The sequence below is a fragment of the Diplotaxodon limnothrissa genome, linkage group LG7 (assembly GCF_057381915.1).
Source record: "Diplotaxodon limnothrissa isolate DT_005_m linkage group LG7, D_limnothrissa_male_GT1.1, whole genome shotgun sequence".
In the NCBI taxonomy this organism is placed as follows: Eukaryota; Metazoa; Chordata; class Actinopteri; order Cichliformes; family Cichlidae; genus Diplotaxodon; species Diplotaxodon limnothrissa.
Window position 1 is genome coordinate 15,013,731 of NC_140602.1, and position 14,792 is coordinate 15,028,522.

General features: G+C 41.0%; 1 protein-coding gene across 1 annotated transcript; it reads right to left on the reverse strand.

Moving 5' to 3' along the window:
* Positions 1-25: 25 nt before the first annotated feature.
* Positions 26-14,592, reverse strand: gtf2h1 (general transcription factor IIH, polypeptide 1). The gene is made up of 15 exons (XM_085359294.1): positions 14,442-14,592; positions 13,874-14,042; positions 13,589-13,781; positions 9,458-9,623; positions 9,266-9,359; positions 8,094-8,243; positions 7,932-8,011; positions 7,708-7,841; positions 7,540-7,627; positions 7,370-7,458; positions 5,995-6,112; positions 4,318-4,408; positions 3,722-3,837; positions 753-845; positions 26-666 (listed from the first exon to the last, which is right to left on the reverse strand). Exons 2-15 carry the CDS (start codon positions 14,025-14,027, stop codon positions 580-582), a joined length of 1,653 nt encoding a protein of 550 aa, XP_085215420.1. The 5' UTR covers positions 14,028-14,042; positions 14,442-14,592; the 3' UTR covers positions 26-579.
* Positions 14,593-14,792: the final 200 nt, after the last annotated feature.

Here is a 14,792-nt window from a genome sequence, read left to right on the forward strand (position 1 = left end):
GACAGTGTGATTTGAGCCACACGTACTAATGCACTCGTGTGTGAAATGTCTTTACAGTATTGCTATATTCACGTCCCCTCTTGATTAAGATTTTCCGGACAACTGTTCCAACAAATCTATCCAGAGTTCAGAAGGGTGTCTTGCACATCAATGCACATTTCGTTCTGTTCTGTGCACTGATGAAACACATTGGCAGTCCTCCACTTGCATCTCACACTGTTGTCCTGAGAGCCGTTTTTGTAGTTTTATTCATTTCCATCTGCATTTTGGTCATGTTAAACCCTTTTAAAAGTCCTGTTTTAACCATTACAGGCACCAATCTCTCAAACACCAGGAAAAGACAAAGAAAAGAGAAAGAAACTAATTACAGTTTTCTGTGACTGAAATGCAGTTAGTCTTTGTTGAACATTTGGGGTTGTAGCAGCATCCCTCTATATCCTCCTCATTAAGCCCTTGTGAACTGTGTTCCATTAGGCTTTAGTCTGTGGTCTGCTCACAGCAGTTCGGAGGACCTTCACAAGTCATTTGTCCGACCACTTTACTGTCTTTCTTGGCTTCTCTTTGAAAAACTGTCAGAGCTCAGGTTTTCCTCATCATCCGACGAGTTTGCCAGACCTGGAACTTGCTATAGGCAGTCTGCAGCATTTCCTCCAAGTGCCCTGTGAGCTGTGGGAACACCAAAGAGACTTTAGCGCTACATCTACGAGGTGAAAGAAAGTCTGTGCAACACTGTCGATGGCTCAAAAACTTACATTTGTACTCAAATACTGACGCTGAATTTTCTCCTTGAAAGGATGAAGCTTAGTCATTTGAAATCTCTCGAGGTTCGACTTCATTTTAATCACCTGCAAGAAAAAATAAAACATGAAACACATAAATTTAAAAAACAAACAAAGACTAAGTTAATGGTGTGCAGACATGGATAGAAGTCAACTAATTCACATAAGTTTCAGCTTTACGGTGGCAAGCATGTCTACTAGTTTTCATAGCAAATACCTAGTTAAGTATAGTTATTGTTTTACTTAGTTTACCTATGAGTTTGCAGGACATTTCTTAAATGCTGGGATTAGTTACGCTGGTGGGATGAGTCACAGATGTCACAATATTGTCAAAGTGAGAAAAAGGGCCAAGTCAGCAAACTGTTAAAAACAGTTGTCTTTTTTATTTATTTTACCAAGATTTTACATGGGATTTTATAGCTTCAGTTTTAATGTATTAGTGATAATTTCAGTTAAGAGTCAAATTCATTTACACAGGTCTTTTTAACCTGAAATAACAGTGCAATTAGGAAAGCTGCTACTAAGATGTGTCAAAAAACTTAAAGACAAAAGCCTTTCTCTTCCACTTTAATTTCAAAACTCAAGAAAGTCTTGAGCCACCCCTCATTTTGATATATTTTGCTGACCTTTCGGTCTAAGAAGCTTAGACAGAAAGCGAGCAGACTTTTCATTTTGTGAAAATGAAAACTTAAAGAAATCCAGCCACTTTCTTTCCAAGCTCCATAGAGTACCATGACCTGGATGACTGAGAACCTACACAGACATATTACTGACCTACGAAATCAGCAGGCATAAAAAAAAGAGCCAATTTTTTGTAATTTTTCACATTTTGTTACTAGCAGCCTGACACCCCCCCACATGCAAAAACCACACAATTTCTCCTCATTCTTTAGTTCACTCTATGAAAAATGGCAAAGATAACATATTTTAGTATTTTTGCAATACTGTTCGGAAAACATCTGCTTTATTTTACAGCATGATAATGATCCCAAACACAATATCCTTCAAGAAGCCAGAAGAAATATTTCTAAAGGGCTACTTAGAGAAATTACATAAAAGCTTGCCTAAGAGAGTTCAGGCTGCGTTGAAGAATAAAGGTGGTCATACCAAATATAAACTTTCGCTTTTGTTAGAATTGTACAAACAGTTTTTTCCTTATATACTGTACACACAGCACCTATTTCCCATTGTCCTAGAAATAAATAAATAAATATATATATATATAAAAACACCCAACACGCCCCTGCGGGCGGTTTATCCTTCAAGCTCGGGTCCTCTACCAGAGGCCTGGGAGCTTGAGGGTCCTGCGCAGTATCTTAGCTGTTCCCAGGACTGCGCTCTTCTGGACAGAGATCTCCGATGTTATTCCCGGGATCTGCTGGAGCCACTCGCCTAGCTTGGGAGTCACCGCACCTAGTGCTCCGATTACCACGGGGACCACCCTTACCTTCACCCTCCACATCCTCTCGAGCTCTTCTCTGAGCCCTTGGTATTTCTCCAGCTTCTCGTGTTCCTTCTTCCTGATATTGCTGTCATTCGGAACCGCTACATCGATCACTACGGCCGTCTTCTTCTGTTTGTCTACCACCACTATGTCCGGTTGGTTAGCCACCACCATTTTGTCCGTCTGTATCTGGAAGTCCCACAGGATCTTAGCTCGGTCATTCTCCACCACCCTTGGGGGCATCTCCCATTTTGACCTCGGGACTTCCAGGTTATACTCGGCACAGATGTTCCTGTACACTATGCCGGCCACTTGGTTATGGCGTTCCATGTATGCCTTGCCTGCTAGCATCTTGCACCCTGCTGTTATGTGCTGGATTGTCTCTGGGGCATCTTTACACAGCCTGCACCTGGGGTCTTGCCTGGTGTGATAGACCCCAGCCTCTATGGATCTTGTACTCAGAGCTTGTTCTTGTGCTGCCATGATTAGTGCCTCTGTGCTGTCTTTCAGTCCAGCTTTGTCCAGCCACTGGTAGGATTTCTGGATATCAGCCACCTCCTCTATCTGCCGGTGGTACATACCGTGCAGGGGCCTGTCCTTCCATGATGGTTCCTCGTCTCCCTCCTCTTTCTTGGGTTTCTGCTGCCTGAGGTATTCACTGAGCACTCGGTCAGTTGGGGCCATCTTCCCAATGTATTCTTGGATGTTCGTTGTGTCATCCTGGACTGTGGTGCTGACACTCACCAGTCCCCGGCCCCCTTCCTTCCGCTTAGCGTACAGCCTCAGGGTGCTGGACTTGGGGTGAAACCCTCCATGCATGGTAAGGAGCTTTCTTGTCTTTATGTCAGTGGCTTCTATCTCCTCCTTTGGCCAGCCTATTACCCCAGCAGGGTACCTGATCACGGGCAGGGCGTACGTGTTGATGGCCCGGATCTTGTTCTTACCATTCAGCTGACTCCTCAGGACTTGCCTGACCCTCTGCAGGTACTTGGTGGTTGCAGCCTTTCTAGCGGCCTCTTCATGGTTCCCATTTGCCTGCGGGATCCCCAGGTACTTGTAACTGTCCTCTATGTCTGCAATGTTGCCTTCTGGTAGTTCAATCCCCTCAGTTCTGACTACCTTCCCTCTCTTTGATACCATCCGACTACACTTCTCCAGTCCGAACGACATTCCAATGTCATTGCTGTATAGCCTGGTAGTGTGGATCAGTGAATCGATGTCTCGTTTTTTTATATATATATATATATATATATATATATATATATATATATATATATATATATATATATATATATATATATATATATATATAAAAAAGATTGGCTCAAGACTTTTGCACAGTACTTATGTTAATGTTCACTCAATATTAATGCTAATTAATTAATTGCTCCCAAAACTACATGGAGGCAGAAATATACATTAAATACAAAGATGATTTTCTTGTGTAGTCAAATATATGGGTCACAGGGATAATGGAAACAAAATGAATGTCAGTCACCTTCTCCTCCAAAAACAGTGTATTTACAGGAAAACAGGACCAGAAGTGTCTCAATAGCTCTCCAGCAGCTACATAAAGATGCTTCAACTCTCCCTGAACCTCGGTCGGTACCATTTCTGGAAGGAAAAAAGACAAACCTTAATTATTCTCAAAGCTGTTAGGTAAAATATGTTTCAATACAAGACAACCGATCGTTTTCGTGGTGGAAATTAAACACATTTAAGGATAGAAAAATACTGGCAGCTGCCAGTGCTACCCCCTCAGCCTCCTAGCTGATACACCTAACATATGAATACCAAAATCCTAGGTGGCTTCCTTTTTGAGTTATCGCATTAACAAGATTTCCAGAAACTTCTACCTGTGACGTTGAGGTCATTGAGATTTAAACTGTCCAAGATTTTTATTAAATGCACCTATGATATGAATTGGAAAATCCTACGTTGCCTTGTTCACAAGTTGTCCACACCGCTCGCCCCGGGTGACAACTCTACTTGATCAGCCCACATCTCAGCTGACATTCATCATATTGCTCAATCGTTTATAGCTTGCCAACAGTCAGCAACAATGCTTTTACCAAATCTGTAGTACACACTTACGATTTATGGCTTGCTGTGCACCTCCCTGCATGAGGACGCCACCTGGAGAAAGTGCTGCAATGGCAGAAGTAGCTGCTGTGCTGGACAACACCTACAAAAAGCGTGACTGTAGTTAAAATCTGTCATGCTCATAATTTGATAAAGCTGTAACAGTAAGCAGATTAAGTAATTACAGTGATATCAACAGTAAAATTAAATGTAGAGGATCTGAAATTGAATTTTTTTTTAGCTCTGAGAGGTTTGATTATTCATCCGTCCATTTTCTTCCGCTTATCCGGGGCCGGGTCACAGGGGCAGTAGCCCAAGCGGAGAAGCCCAGACCTCCCTCTCCCCAGCCACCTCCTCCAGCTTATCCGGGGGAACACCAAGGCGTTCCAGGCCAGCCAAGAGATATAATCTCTCCAGCGTGTCCTGGGTCTGCCCCGGGGCCTACTCCTGGTGGGACATGCCCGGAAAACCTTGCCCAGGAGGGGCCCAGGAGGCATCCTTGTCAGATGCCCGAACCACCTTAACTGGCTCCTTTCGATGTGGAGCAGCAGCGGCTCTACTCTGAGCCCCTCCCGAATGGCAACTTCTCACCCTATCTCTAAGGTAGAGGCCAGCCACCCTTCGGAGGAAGCCAATTTCCACCTATGTTTTCCTGATCTCGCTCTTTCGGTCACTACCTGAATTATTAGATTATTTCTAACAATTTAAATACTCAAGTACGATAATCTAAATCTTTTTTTTTCTACCAAAGAATAAATTAATTCCAAAATTGTCTCATCTGTTAATCAGAATCAGAATACTTCAATAATCCCTAATAAGGAAATGATGTGGATTACAGTTGCTCCAAGACAATAAGATAAGATAAGATAAGATAAGATAAGATAAGATAAGATAAGATAAGATAAGATAAGATAAGATAAGATAAGATAAGATAAGATAAGATAACCTTTATTAGTCCCACACGTGGGAAATTTGTTTTGTCACAGTAACAGTGGCAGACTGAACTAATTAAATATTGCAATACATTACAAAGTTTACAATATATAAGAAAGCTCTGATAATCACCATTTGAAAGTGAAAATATCAACATCATCTACTTATTGCAGGCTGGGACAATGAAATGTCTCCCAATCCGCTGACAGGGGCAACACTGAATATAAGCTTCAGTATGTGAAATGTCCCATCTCTGAGGGAAGAGTCATAAAAAATGGATGTCTGCCAAGGTTTTCCTAGTAAATGACAGGGCTGCTTTGTGATGGGTTTAAGCACTCAACTTCCTGGCTTATAGTTCCATTTAAATGGACTTGTTTACAACATTAACTATGTGTTTAAAAGCCTTTCTGCCTTGACTTTCTGACACAAAGTACTGGAGGCTTACATCCTAAACATGTGCCTGGAGCGACACTGAATTCTAAGCTGAAAGAACAACAACATCACAGGGATATCAGACTCTTTGTTGGGCACCTCCCTAACACGTGTTCTCCTGAACTTTACCTGAAAATTAGTTGCTAAACTTCACAGCTGTGCACAAATGACTCCAAAGATCAGTTGAATCACAACAGAGGCTCATCAATAGCACGCATGCATCTAATTGTAGTCTGAATGAGTATGTGAATGCAGGTTAAGATCTGATGACATCATCTTTAGCCAAATGCTAAAGTAACAGAAACACAAAGTCTGAGCTCTAACCTGAGTGAGGCTGGGTTTGTAACTAGCCATCTCATGACGGATGTAGTTGACAGAGTTGATGATATCTTGGCTAGTTGTATACTGCTGGGATTGAAGTGGCACAGGTCCATGAGCATACCTTATAAAAAGAGAAGTGAGACACATTGGATAGTCTGACTAAAAACGAGGCAGTTTTGTTAGCCTAAAACATGAATCAGTGCTGCAAAATAGAAGAGCAGCCCCTTGTGCTATAGCAACAGTAAGCTGTAGCAAAAACATTTGACCTTGTATTACATCACATCTATTATGAAACACTGCAAGTGAGAACTTTGTACAAAAGAAGTAAGGATCAGCAACAACAAACCCTCTTCTCAAATTTTGCTTGGCTGATTTTTGTCTGTAGAGTTCTACAAACTATCCTGGCTATACAAACTTTTCTAAACCTGACAGCTAATCAGCACCTAATGCAGTGCTTCTGTGAGCTGCGAGCCAGTGCAGGGAAAAACATGGCATGAAACTAAGATTAATAGATATAATTTCTGTTGGGAAAATAAACTAGCATTATATGTGGATGTGATCTTTTTTGGCTTCTGATGTGAAGAGTTTGTGTTCAATTTATTTAACTCATGTAAACAATATACAGAAGAAGTCGCAGGTAAGAACTACTGAGCTAATAATTGTTTAGTCAAAAGATACAGCCAGGCAATGATGCAATCAAAAACCACCGGACTTTCCAAAACTTCCGTCTTTGTTCTGTCAACTTCCTCATCTGCAAAAATCTCTCAATAAACTACATTTCAAAACACAAACACAGCTTACTGAACAATTTCATAAACTGCAAAATTCTTGGAAAATAAAGACAGCTAAATTACATCAGCTGTTTGTATGTTAACCTAGATGTTTTTAAATTTTAGGTAAAAACAAAACAATAAACTAAACGGTAAATGGACTGGTTCTCATATAGCACTTTTCTACTTTACCTGAGGACTCAAAGCACTTTATTCAACCTGCCTCACTCACCCATTCACTTTATTCTTTCATTTATTGCTTTTTCTACGTGCTTTCTATCTAACATTCACACACAACTTGAGAGCAACTTGGGGTTCGTATCTTGCCCAAACTAACTCCATCTTGGCTCTTCGTATGGTGTTTTAGTATCTTGGCATGCAGACTTCAGTAGCAAGAGATCAAACCACCAGCCTTCCGATTGGCAGATGAGCTGCTCTATCTCCTGAGCTACAGGCAGCCCATAAGTTGTGTATGTTTTACATTTATTAACTAACGATAATTTAGAATCACTTTACACTTGTTAACTGATGATATTATTAGATTAAAAAAGCATGGAGTCACCCAGAAAGAATTTAATAATATATGAAAATAAGTGGACATGTGGTACCTGTCAGACTTCTTCAGGTTTAATGGGACTGTTTTTGGTCTGTTTTCCCTTTGCAGATCCTCAAATTCTATGGCTTCCTGTAGTTTAACCTAAGAAAGTTTGTCCACAGAACAGAGTCAGTGAAGCTGCTACACAGAGAGCAATACTGTAAAAAAGCAAAGCCATTGTACCTTCTTAACAGGAGGTTGAAAGAAGTCAGAATCCCTCGAGTTTCCATCTGTACTGCTCGTCTCACTGGCTTGGTCAGACGCCAACTCCCTTCAAATACAGGAGATTTTCAGGAAAATGATAAAAGACGCTGAAAAGCTTGCACTCAGGTTTAAGTGTGACTTCTTTACCCTCTCCTTGAGCCTGCTGCCAGGACCATGGCACTGTGATGGTTGAACCGCTTTATAATGGCAGAGTTGCTGCTGTCCTTCACCGACTTGTTTGCATTGGAAGTTGAGGGCTGTGTTGTGCAAATTCCATAACCCTGTGTCACAAAAAACAGGTTTTGATATGTAAAGGAAGGTAAACGATTAAAGAGTTATCACAAATGACTGAGGATGGCTAATCATCTCACCTCATCTAATGTTTTATCCTCCAACGACTGGAGGTCAACCAAAGGATTCTTTACTCCTTGAGTCACGAGAGTCTTTAACCCTGCATGGATTGAATGTTAAAACTTTACATTAATGGCTTCTTACGTGTGGTGGCAGTCCTAGAAAGGAGTCAGATTGCCTACCCTTCTCATCCTGCTTTGCACACTCTGAGAAGATATCCTGTGTCCCTGTGTTGATGCGGTCTCTGTGAAAATAATGGGACTGGAAAAAGCGGGTCCAGAACTCCTTTTCTGTCAGGTTATGAGGCACATTTTCGCTATACTTCTGCTTCACTGCAAGTAAAATGCAAAGTCAAAAAATTAATTTCTAAATGTCATGAGGGACACCAGCTGCACATTTAATAGACTGAGGAAGAACATCGAAGCCTCTATGCAGTTTTCTCACTGACTTTGCTTCAGTGAGAAAATTGTAGTTTTGCTTCCTTTCTGATTGATTTCATGCCAGTTATTAAAATCATTAATCTCATATCCCGATACAAGACATTTATCGTCCCAACAACGATATACATCACAAAAACTTTTACATTTTCTGTAAATTCTTTGAATCTCGAGTAACACGAATTGCGTGAAGTATTTCCAGCTGGGCGTCGTGTACCTGGAGTCGAGTGTTTTGACCGACGCATGGTTTATCTTGAGCACTCTCTCCATATTCTTTTATGTGACTCTTAAGTAGGTGGTAAAAGACGTTTGCCGTGTTTGAGTCTGAGGTGGGGACCGGTTTCCTGCATAATTTGCATAGTACAGTCCATGTCAGACTTTTCATAACAATGTCCATGCTTCAGAGGTAGCCCCTCGTTTAGAAATAAGGTCCTTGATTTGTTTTGACTGGTCTTTCTGTTTGTCATCATTTCAGTTTATTATGAAAAATCACAACAGGATCTTCAGCTTTATTGTGAAAGGTTTATGTGGGAAATAAACAAGCGGACGGCGGAGCCACACGCTGAGTTTACTGTCATTTTTGCTAACGACAACGCGTAAAAACAGTCGCTTGTCCATCCGTAGTGTAGTTATTTTAAATATTAGAGTAAGAGAGAACTTATTAATATAGCCAGTGACCATCAAAACCATGAAAAAAATATTGCCGTAAACTTTTTATTTTGCGACACCATGAAACAAAGAACAGCGTAATATAAAACGATAGACGTTTTCATATCGTCATCTGATAAATATTGTAATATCGAACAGCCCTAAAAATCATTGTTGCAGGCTTTGACTGAAATAAAAACCTGAGCTTGTAATAACCACTTCCTGGGATTTTTATGGGTTTAAGAGTTGGAGATAACATAATTCTTTACCTGCAGGATATGTTCTGAAGATGGATTCAATAATGTCAGCTGTCAGGTTATATCTCAAGCCATTGCAACCATCAGTTTGAGGTCTAATGTCTGCCTGTGGAGCATAAAAGTGAGGTCTGTTAAACTTTAGCTGTAGGTAAGAGCTTCAGATTAGAAAATGTGACATAATTATGTCAGACTTCATGGACTCACCAAAAAGGCTCCAGATATACCAACTTCCTGTTTGTTGTTATACGGTGAGGGGTCTGTGTTGTGAATGCCTCCTAACCGGTTGGCCCAGAATTCCTCAGCACTGATCACTTGGCTCACCACAAGGTCTTTATATAGCTGGAAAAGCACCGGATCTTCTTGAAGCATCCTGCAGGAGAAAATACAAAAATAAAAGAGTAAAAGTGTGTTGACACATAAAAATGTAAAGGAGCTGGGAGCATCTTTATTTGCTTTACTGTTTCTCAGTCAGCTCATTAACTAAGATAGATACAAATTGACAATTCGATCTTTGACTCAAGAAGTGCCAGATCTGTGTACTATTATGCAGACATTCATTTTGTTAACTTTTATTGGACTACAAAGTCAATTTGGTTTTAGAGTTTTTGTTAATTGTATTTATTTTATTAATTTTAGCCATATCTTGTAAGATCAGACACACCCATGTAGAATGAAGTGTTTTTAATCACAATATTCCCACACACCATTTAATAATAATAATAATAATAATAATAATGGATTGGATTTATATAGCGCTTTTCAAGGCACCCAAAGCGCTTTACAATACCACTATTCATTCACTCTCACATTCATACACCGGTGGAGGCAGTTACAGTTGTAGCCACAGCTGCCCTGGGGCAGACTGACAGAAGCGAGGCTTCTATCGCGCCATCGGCCCCTCTGGCCAACACCAGTAGGCAAGTAGGGTAAAGTGTCTTGCCCAAGGACACAACGACCAGGACAGAGAGCCCAGGGATCGAACCGGCGACCTTCCGGTTACAGATGCGATTCCCAACCCCCTGAGCCACGGTTACACTACTCCTGCAGCATTTTAGGATCCTTTAACCTAGAAATGCTGCTGGTCCAGCTTTGGTTGAAAATTGTGGGTCTGTGTTTTAGTCTAGATGGGCAGAAAAGACACTTTTGGAAATGCTGATGCTGGCACCCTCATTTGTTTACTGGTTTAATCTCATCAGCCACACAATTTAAACAGAAACATAACAGCTTCCTAATCAGCTTAAATGTGTGTGTATGGATAATGCTCCTAGATGCATTTTCCTTTTGTGGCAACTCCTATTCTGTTGTCTACTACCATGACCACTTTATACTCAGTTTGTTCTTTGAGTAACAGTTTCACTTCATCATTGACTCCCCATAGTATTTTTCCACAAAATTGCCCTCTGCTTCCTGTTTACATTAGTTCATGCATGCCCACAGTGCAAATGTAACTGGCCACTCATGTGAAATCTGCCAGCTGATTATATTTTTATTATTGAAAAGAGCAGGTAAATAATGAGATTATCATTATGTTTCCCCTCTCTTGTTTTTACCAGCCTTTATTTATACATATTTATAAATTCCAACTCCACTAAAAATGCATCTCAGACGTAATGTCTCTTATTACTAAAGTCAAATGTAAGTCAAATATAAGACAATGTAAACAAACAAATAAAAAAAAAAATCGAATTAAACTGAACTCAGGGCTCTAGACTAACTTCTTGCCATGGGCGCACCGGTGTGCCTAACTCAAATTTTTCAACCGCATCGCTTAACACCGCAGTTTTACATGTGCACTTTTTTGGGGGGGAATTGCAGTCCATACAGACAATATTCATTTCTAAATTATTAACTAACAATCTTGTACTTAAAGTGCTTTGTCAATATTGTAGAAAATGTTAAACTTAATCATCATCTCGGCCTCCTCTGACGACCTGTTTGCTGTTGCATGCTGCTGAAAGGCAGTGGGGAGAGGGGACACTTGGGCAGTGCATTTATTGCAGCATATAATGTGTTTTCTGGATACACTGTGCTTTTTCAGCATTCAAATATTGATGGCACCGTGTCAGAGCACTGGCTATGAATTTCAGATGGATCAGGCCTTAACTTAACAAAAAAGTTATCAATAGTTCTTTTCATCTTTTCTCATTACCCACAGCTACATCCACTTCTGTCGGGCCTAGGCTGCTCACTAGGGCTGGGTATCATCACTGATTTCTATAATTCATTTGATTCAGGTTCTCAAAGTCCTGATTTGATTCAATTTAGCCCCAGACAGTCAGAAATATTACAATTCTGATCATTTATCAGTATTGATACATGTGAGACTTCATCAGAATTTTGAACATCACAGCAGATGCCTTTGTGTGAAAGTAACTGAGAATAAAACACAGAAAAACTTGAAGGAGATTTTTCTGGCCTGGCTTTTTATAGCAGATAACCTTAAAAATATAATTTTTTCATTTAAGTGGAAAAAAGAAAAAGAAAAGAAAAAGACAGTGGCCGACAGCACTGTAAACAACGGTAGACTGGTGGGTAATAAGCGAATGAATAATGCAGAAAACAGAGATTTGAGAAACTGTTCTTGAAGTGGGGTGGCTGTAGCTTAGGTGGCAGAGCAGGTCAGCCACTAATCAGAAGGTCGGTGGTTCGATCCCAGGCTGCCTCCTGGCTGCATGCCAAATATCCTTGGGCAAGATACTAACCCCGTGTTTGCCTACTGGTGGTGGTCAGAGGGCCCGGTGGCGCCAGTGTCCGGCAGCCTCGCCTCTGTCAGTGCGCCCCAGGGCAGCTGTGGCTACAATGTAGCTTGCCATCGCCAGTGTGTGAATGGGTGAATGACTGAATGTAGTGTGAAGCGCTTTGGGGTCCTTAGGGACTAGAAAAGCGCTATACAAATGCAGGCCATTTAAGTACAGAGAGAGAGAGAGAGAGAGCTGTGCATGAAGTGTGATTTTTATCGTGGTGGAAGCAAAACAGCAAAAGTCAGAGGGAATTCATGATGACATTGATCAAATGTGAAGCGCAGTTTGCTGCTTCCTTTGCTGCTGGCTCGCTGAATTTTAGTTGGAGAGAGACAAAACCTGCAGCTCAGAATCAGCGCAAAAAGACGTAAACACAGCGCGGACCCGACGCATCAGAATCGCTGAGCTCCGACAGCGTGTCCGTCTGCGGGCTGTCGGGTGAGAAAGCCGAGAAAGACAAAGCTGATTCTGATGCGTCGGGTCCGCTCTGTGTTTACGTCTTTGTGTGGAATCCGTGTACCTGCTCTCGTTTGCTGTTTGGTGGTTGTTGAAATAGTTTTGTGAGCTTTAATCTGAGAATCTGTCGTTTCTGGCAAAACACAGTTATATTTAAAAGTCAATTCAGGATTTAATGAATCGATATCGCTTTATTCAAGCTACTCACCTCCCTCTTCCAACTGCACTTTCAACTGCCAATCAGTGACGTCCCGCCCCTGACTATTTCTGATTGCTTTAGTCCACGATAGGGGCATAATGTGTGTCTGTTGTTGGCCACACAGAGAGTTGCAGAGATTTTTTTTTTTTTTGTTACGCGAACAGTGCGACCAAATTTTTTTTTTTAGTTGCACCACTGAAATATTTGGTTGCATTTGCTACCAAATTGGTCGCACACTAGAGCCCTGGAACTGATGTCATTCTTTATATACAAATGTGTATATAAATAATAATGAGTATATTTCCACACAGGTCTGCAGGACAAGCATTTGTAATTTGTACTTTATTTGCAGAATATTTGTAAAATGGGAAATCCTGTGGCAGAGCCAAAAGGATTATCATGATACTAAATAAATATTAACAACTTTCAAGCATGCACACAGATGGACTCTGAGAACTCAATAGGAGTTTATAGAGAACTCAAAGATGTGGAAAGCCACACCAATCCGATAAACAGAAGTAAAAGTTTAAAAGAATCTGTACTACCACTGTTATGTATTTTGACTCAGAGAACTGATCAGGCTCTATTTGTGAATATGCAGCAGCAGCAGGCATTGCACTGCATTTCAGGTATTGCTAGTCATGGCTGAATGACTACGTTTCCAGATAACAAACAAAACCAGGTTTTTCCACTTCTACTGGGGGACTGCGGTCCATTCAGGTTTGAAAGCTCTGAGATCCAACTTCTCAGAAAAAACAAATGCAGCTGGGAATCTACACCCCAGTTCACACAATTTGAAAATGAAGGCCCCCATTTAAACATCCAAAAATTGAATTACAAACACGACCACCACATATTACTGCAGGCAGGCTAGTACAGACTGTGATTACTTCTGCTAAAACATTACCCTTGATACATGTATTTACGTTAAAAATGTACCTGTTTTTCTCCTCCAGCTCCTTGTTGGCTTTCTTCTTGAACTTAGGCAGCAGCTGCTGCAGCAGTTCCTTGGCAGCCTCTCGGTCTTTGAGTGCAGTGCTCTCGTTGGCAAAGTGGAATGTGGTGCTCTCGCCAGTGTGAAGGACGAGCTGGAGCTGGACTTTGGCTTTCCCATCAGGGCTGATCTTCTGACCTGTACAGAGCAGAAACAGCAGCTTGAGCAATTTTTGTAGAGATGAGCATTTCTGTGCCTCGATTTGTAGTTTAACGGCATCTAGTACTCACAGCGGATATCTGCATACAAGTGGCTGACTGTGAAGCGGTCTTTGCCTTCTGGACCCCAGGCTATACGTTCAGCCATCAGATAGAGAGTGCCATCCTGCTTCTTCTGGCGGACCTTTTTCACCACCAACAGAACCTCCTCTGATAGCGATGTCATGGCTCAAGCAACTAACTGAGAAAACAGATAAACTGCTGCTGATTATAGTAGTAACTACGCATTAATGTAATCACGCACTATAAAATGGAGAATAGCAACAAATATGGGTTAGTGGGATGAAAAAATAATAACTGTAGCTCAAATAAAAGCGAACAGTTTATTTCTCAGTTTATTCAAGAACCTCAAATGAGCTGCAAGCAATAATAATTTAAACTCCCTCCACTGTAGTGCCATAACTGTAAGTTCTACTTCTTAGGAAGTCTCTCCTATATAACCTTAATGGCACTTAAACATATGCAAAGTCGACGTGGTGTTGACTGTTTTATTATATCTACTCAGCTAAGCTGCCTAACGTTAGCTAACAGTGAAGAAGAAAAAAGCTTCAGGGTGAAGTCGGGAGAAAACTTACTTTACCTCAAAATAAATCAATACTGCAACGAACGCCTTGCTTCCCCTCAATACATAATCTTGACACGCTTTATTCTTCAGTATAAAAACTGCAGAATGAGTTACACTGGCGATTTTTTCACGACTCTGGCAACGAGCGACTCGACTTCAGCGCCGACATGACTGCCGAGCGGTGTGTTACACTATAAAGGTTCCGGTGGGATGAGGCGAAGAAGACCATCGTTCCACCAAAGCCAGAAGTGAAAGGTACGATTTCTATTTAACGTGCATTTTAACCAAATTAACAGATATGTTACCAGTAATTACGATGCTGTTAAGGAGGATATTAAACACGATTAAAACATTCATTTGAGATTT

Excerpts from the sequence above, each read along its gene's own strand:
- gtf2h1 (XM_085359294.1), bottom strand. The coding sequence starts at position 14,027 with ATGACATCGCTATCAGAGGAGGTTCTGTTGGTGGTGAAAAAGGTCCGC. Across the intron at positions 9,624-13,588 it reads GAGCTGGAGGAGAAAAACAG|GATGCTTCAAGAAGATCCGG; the intron begins GTACATTTTTAA and ends TTTCTCCTGCAG. Across the intron at positions 667-752 it reads GTCAGTATTTGAGTACAAAT|CTCACAGGGCACTTGGAGGA; the intron begins GTAAGTTTTTGA and ends GTGTTCCCACAG.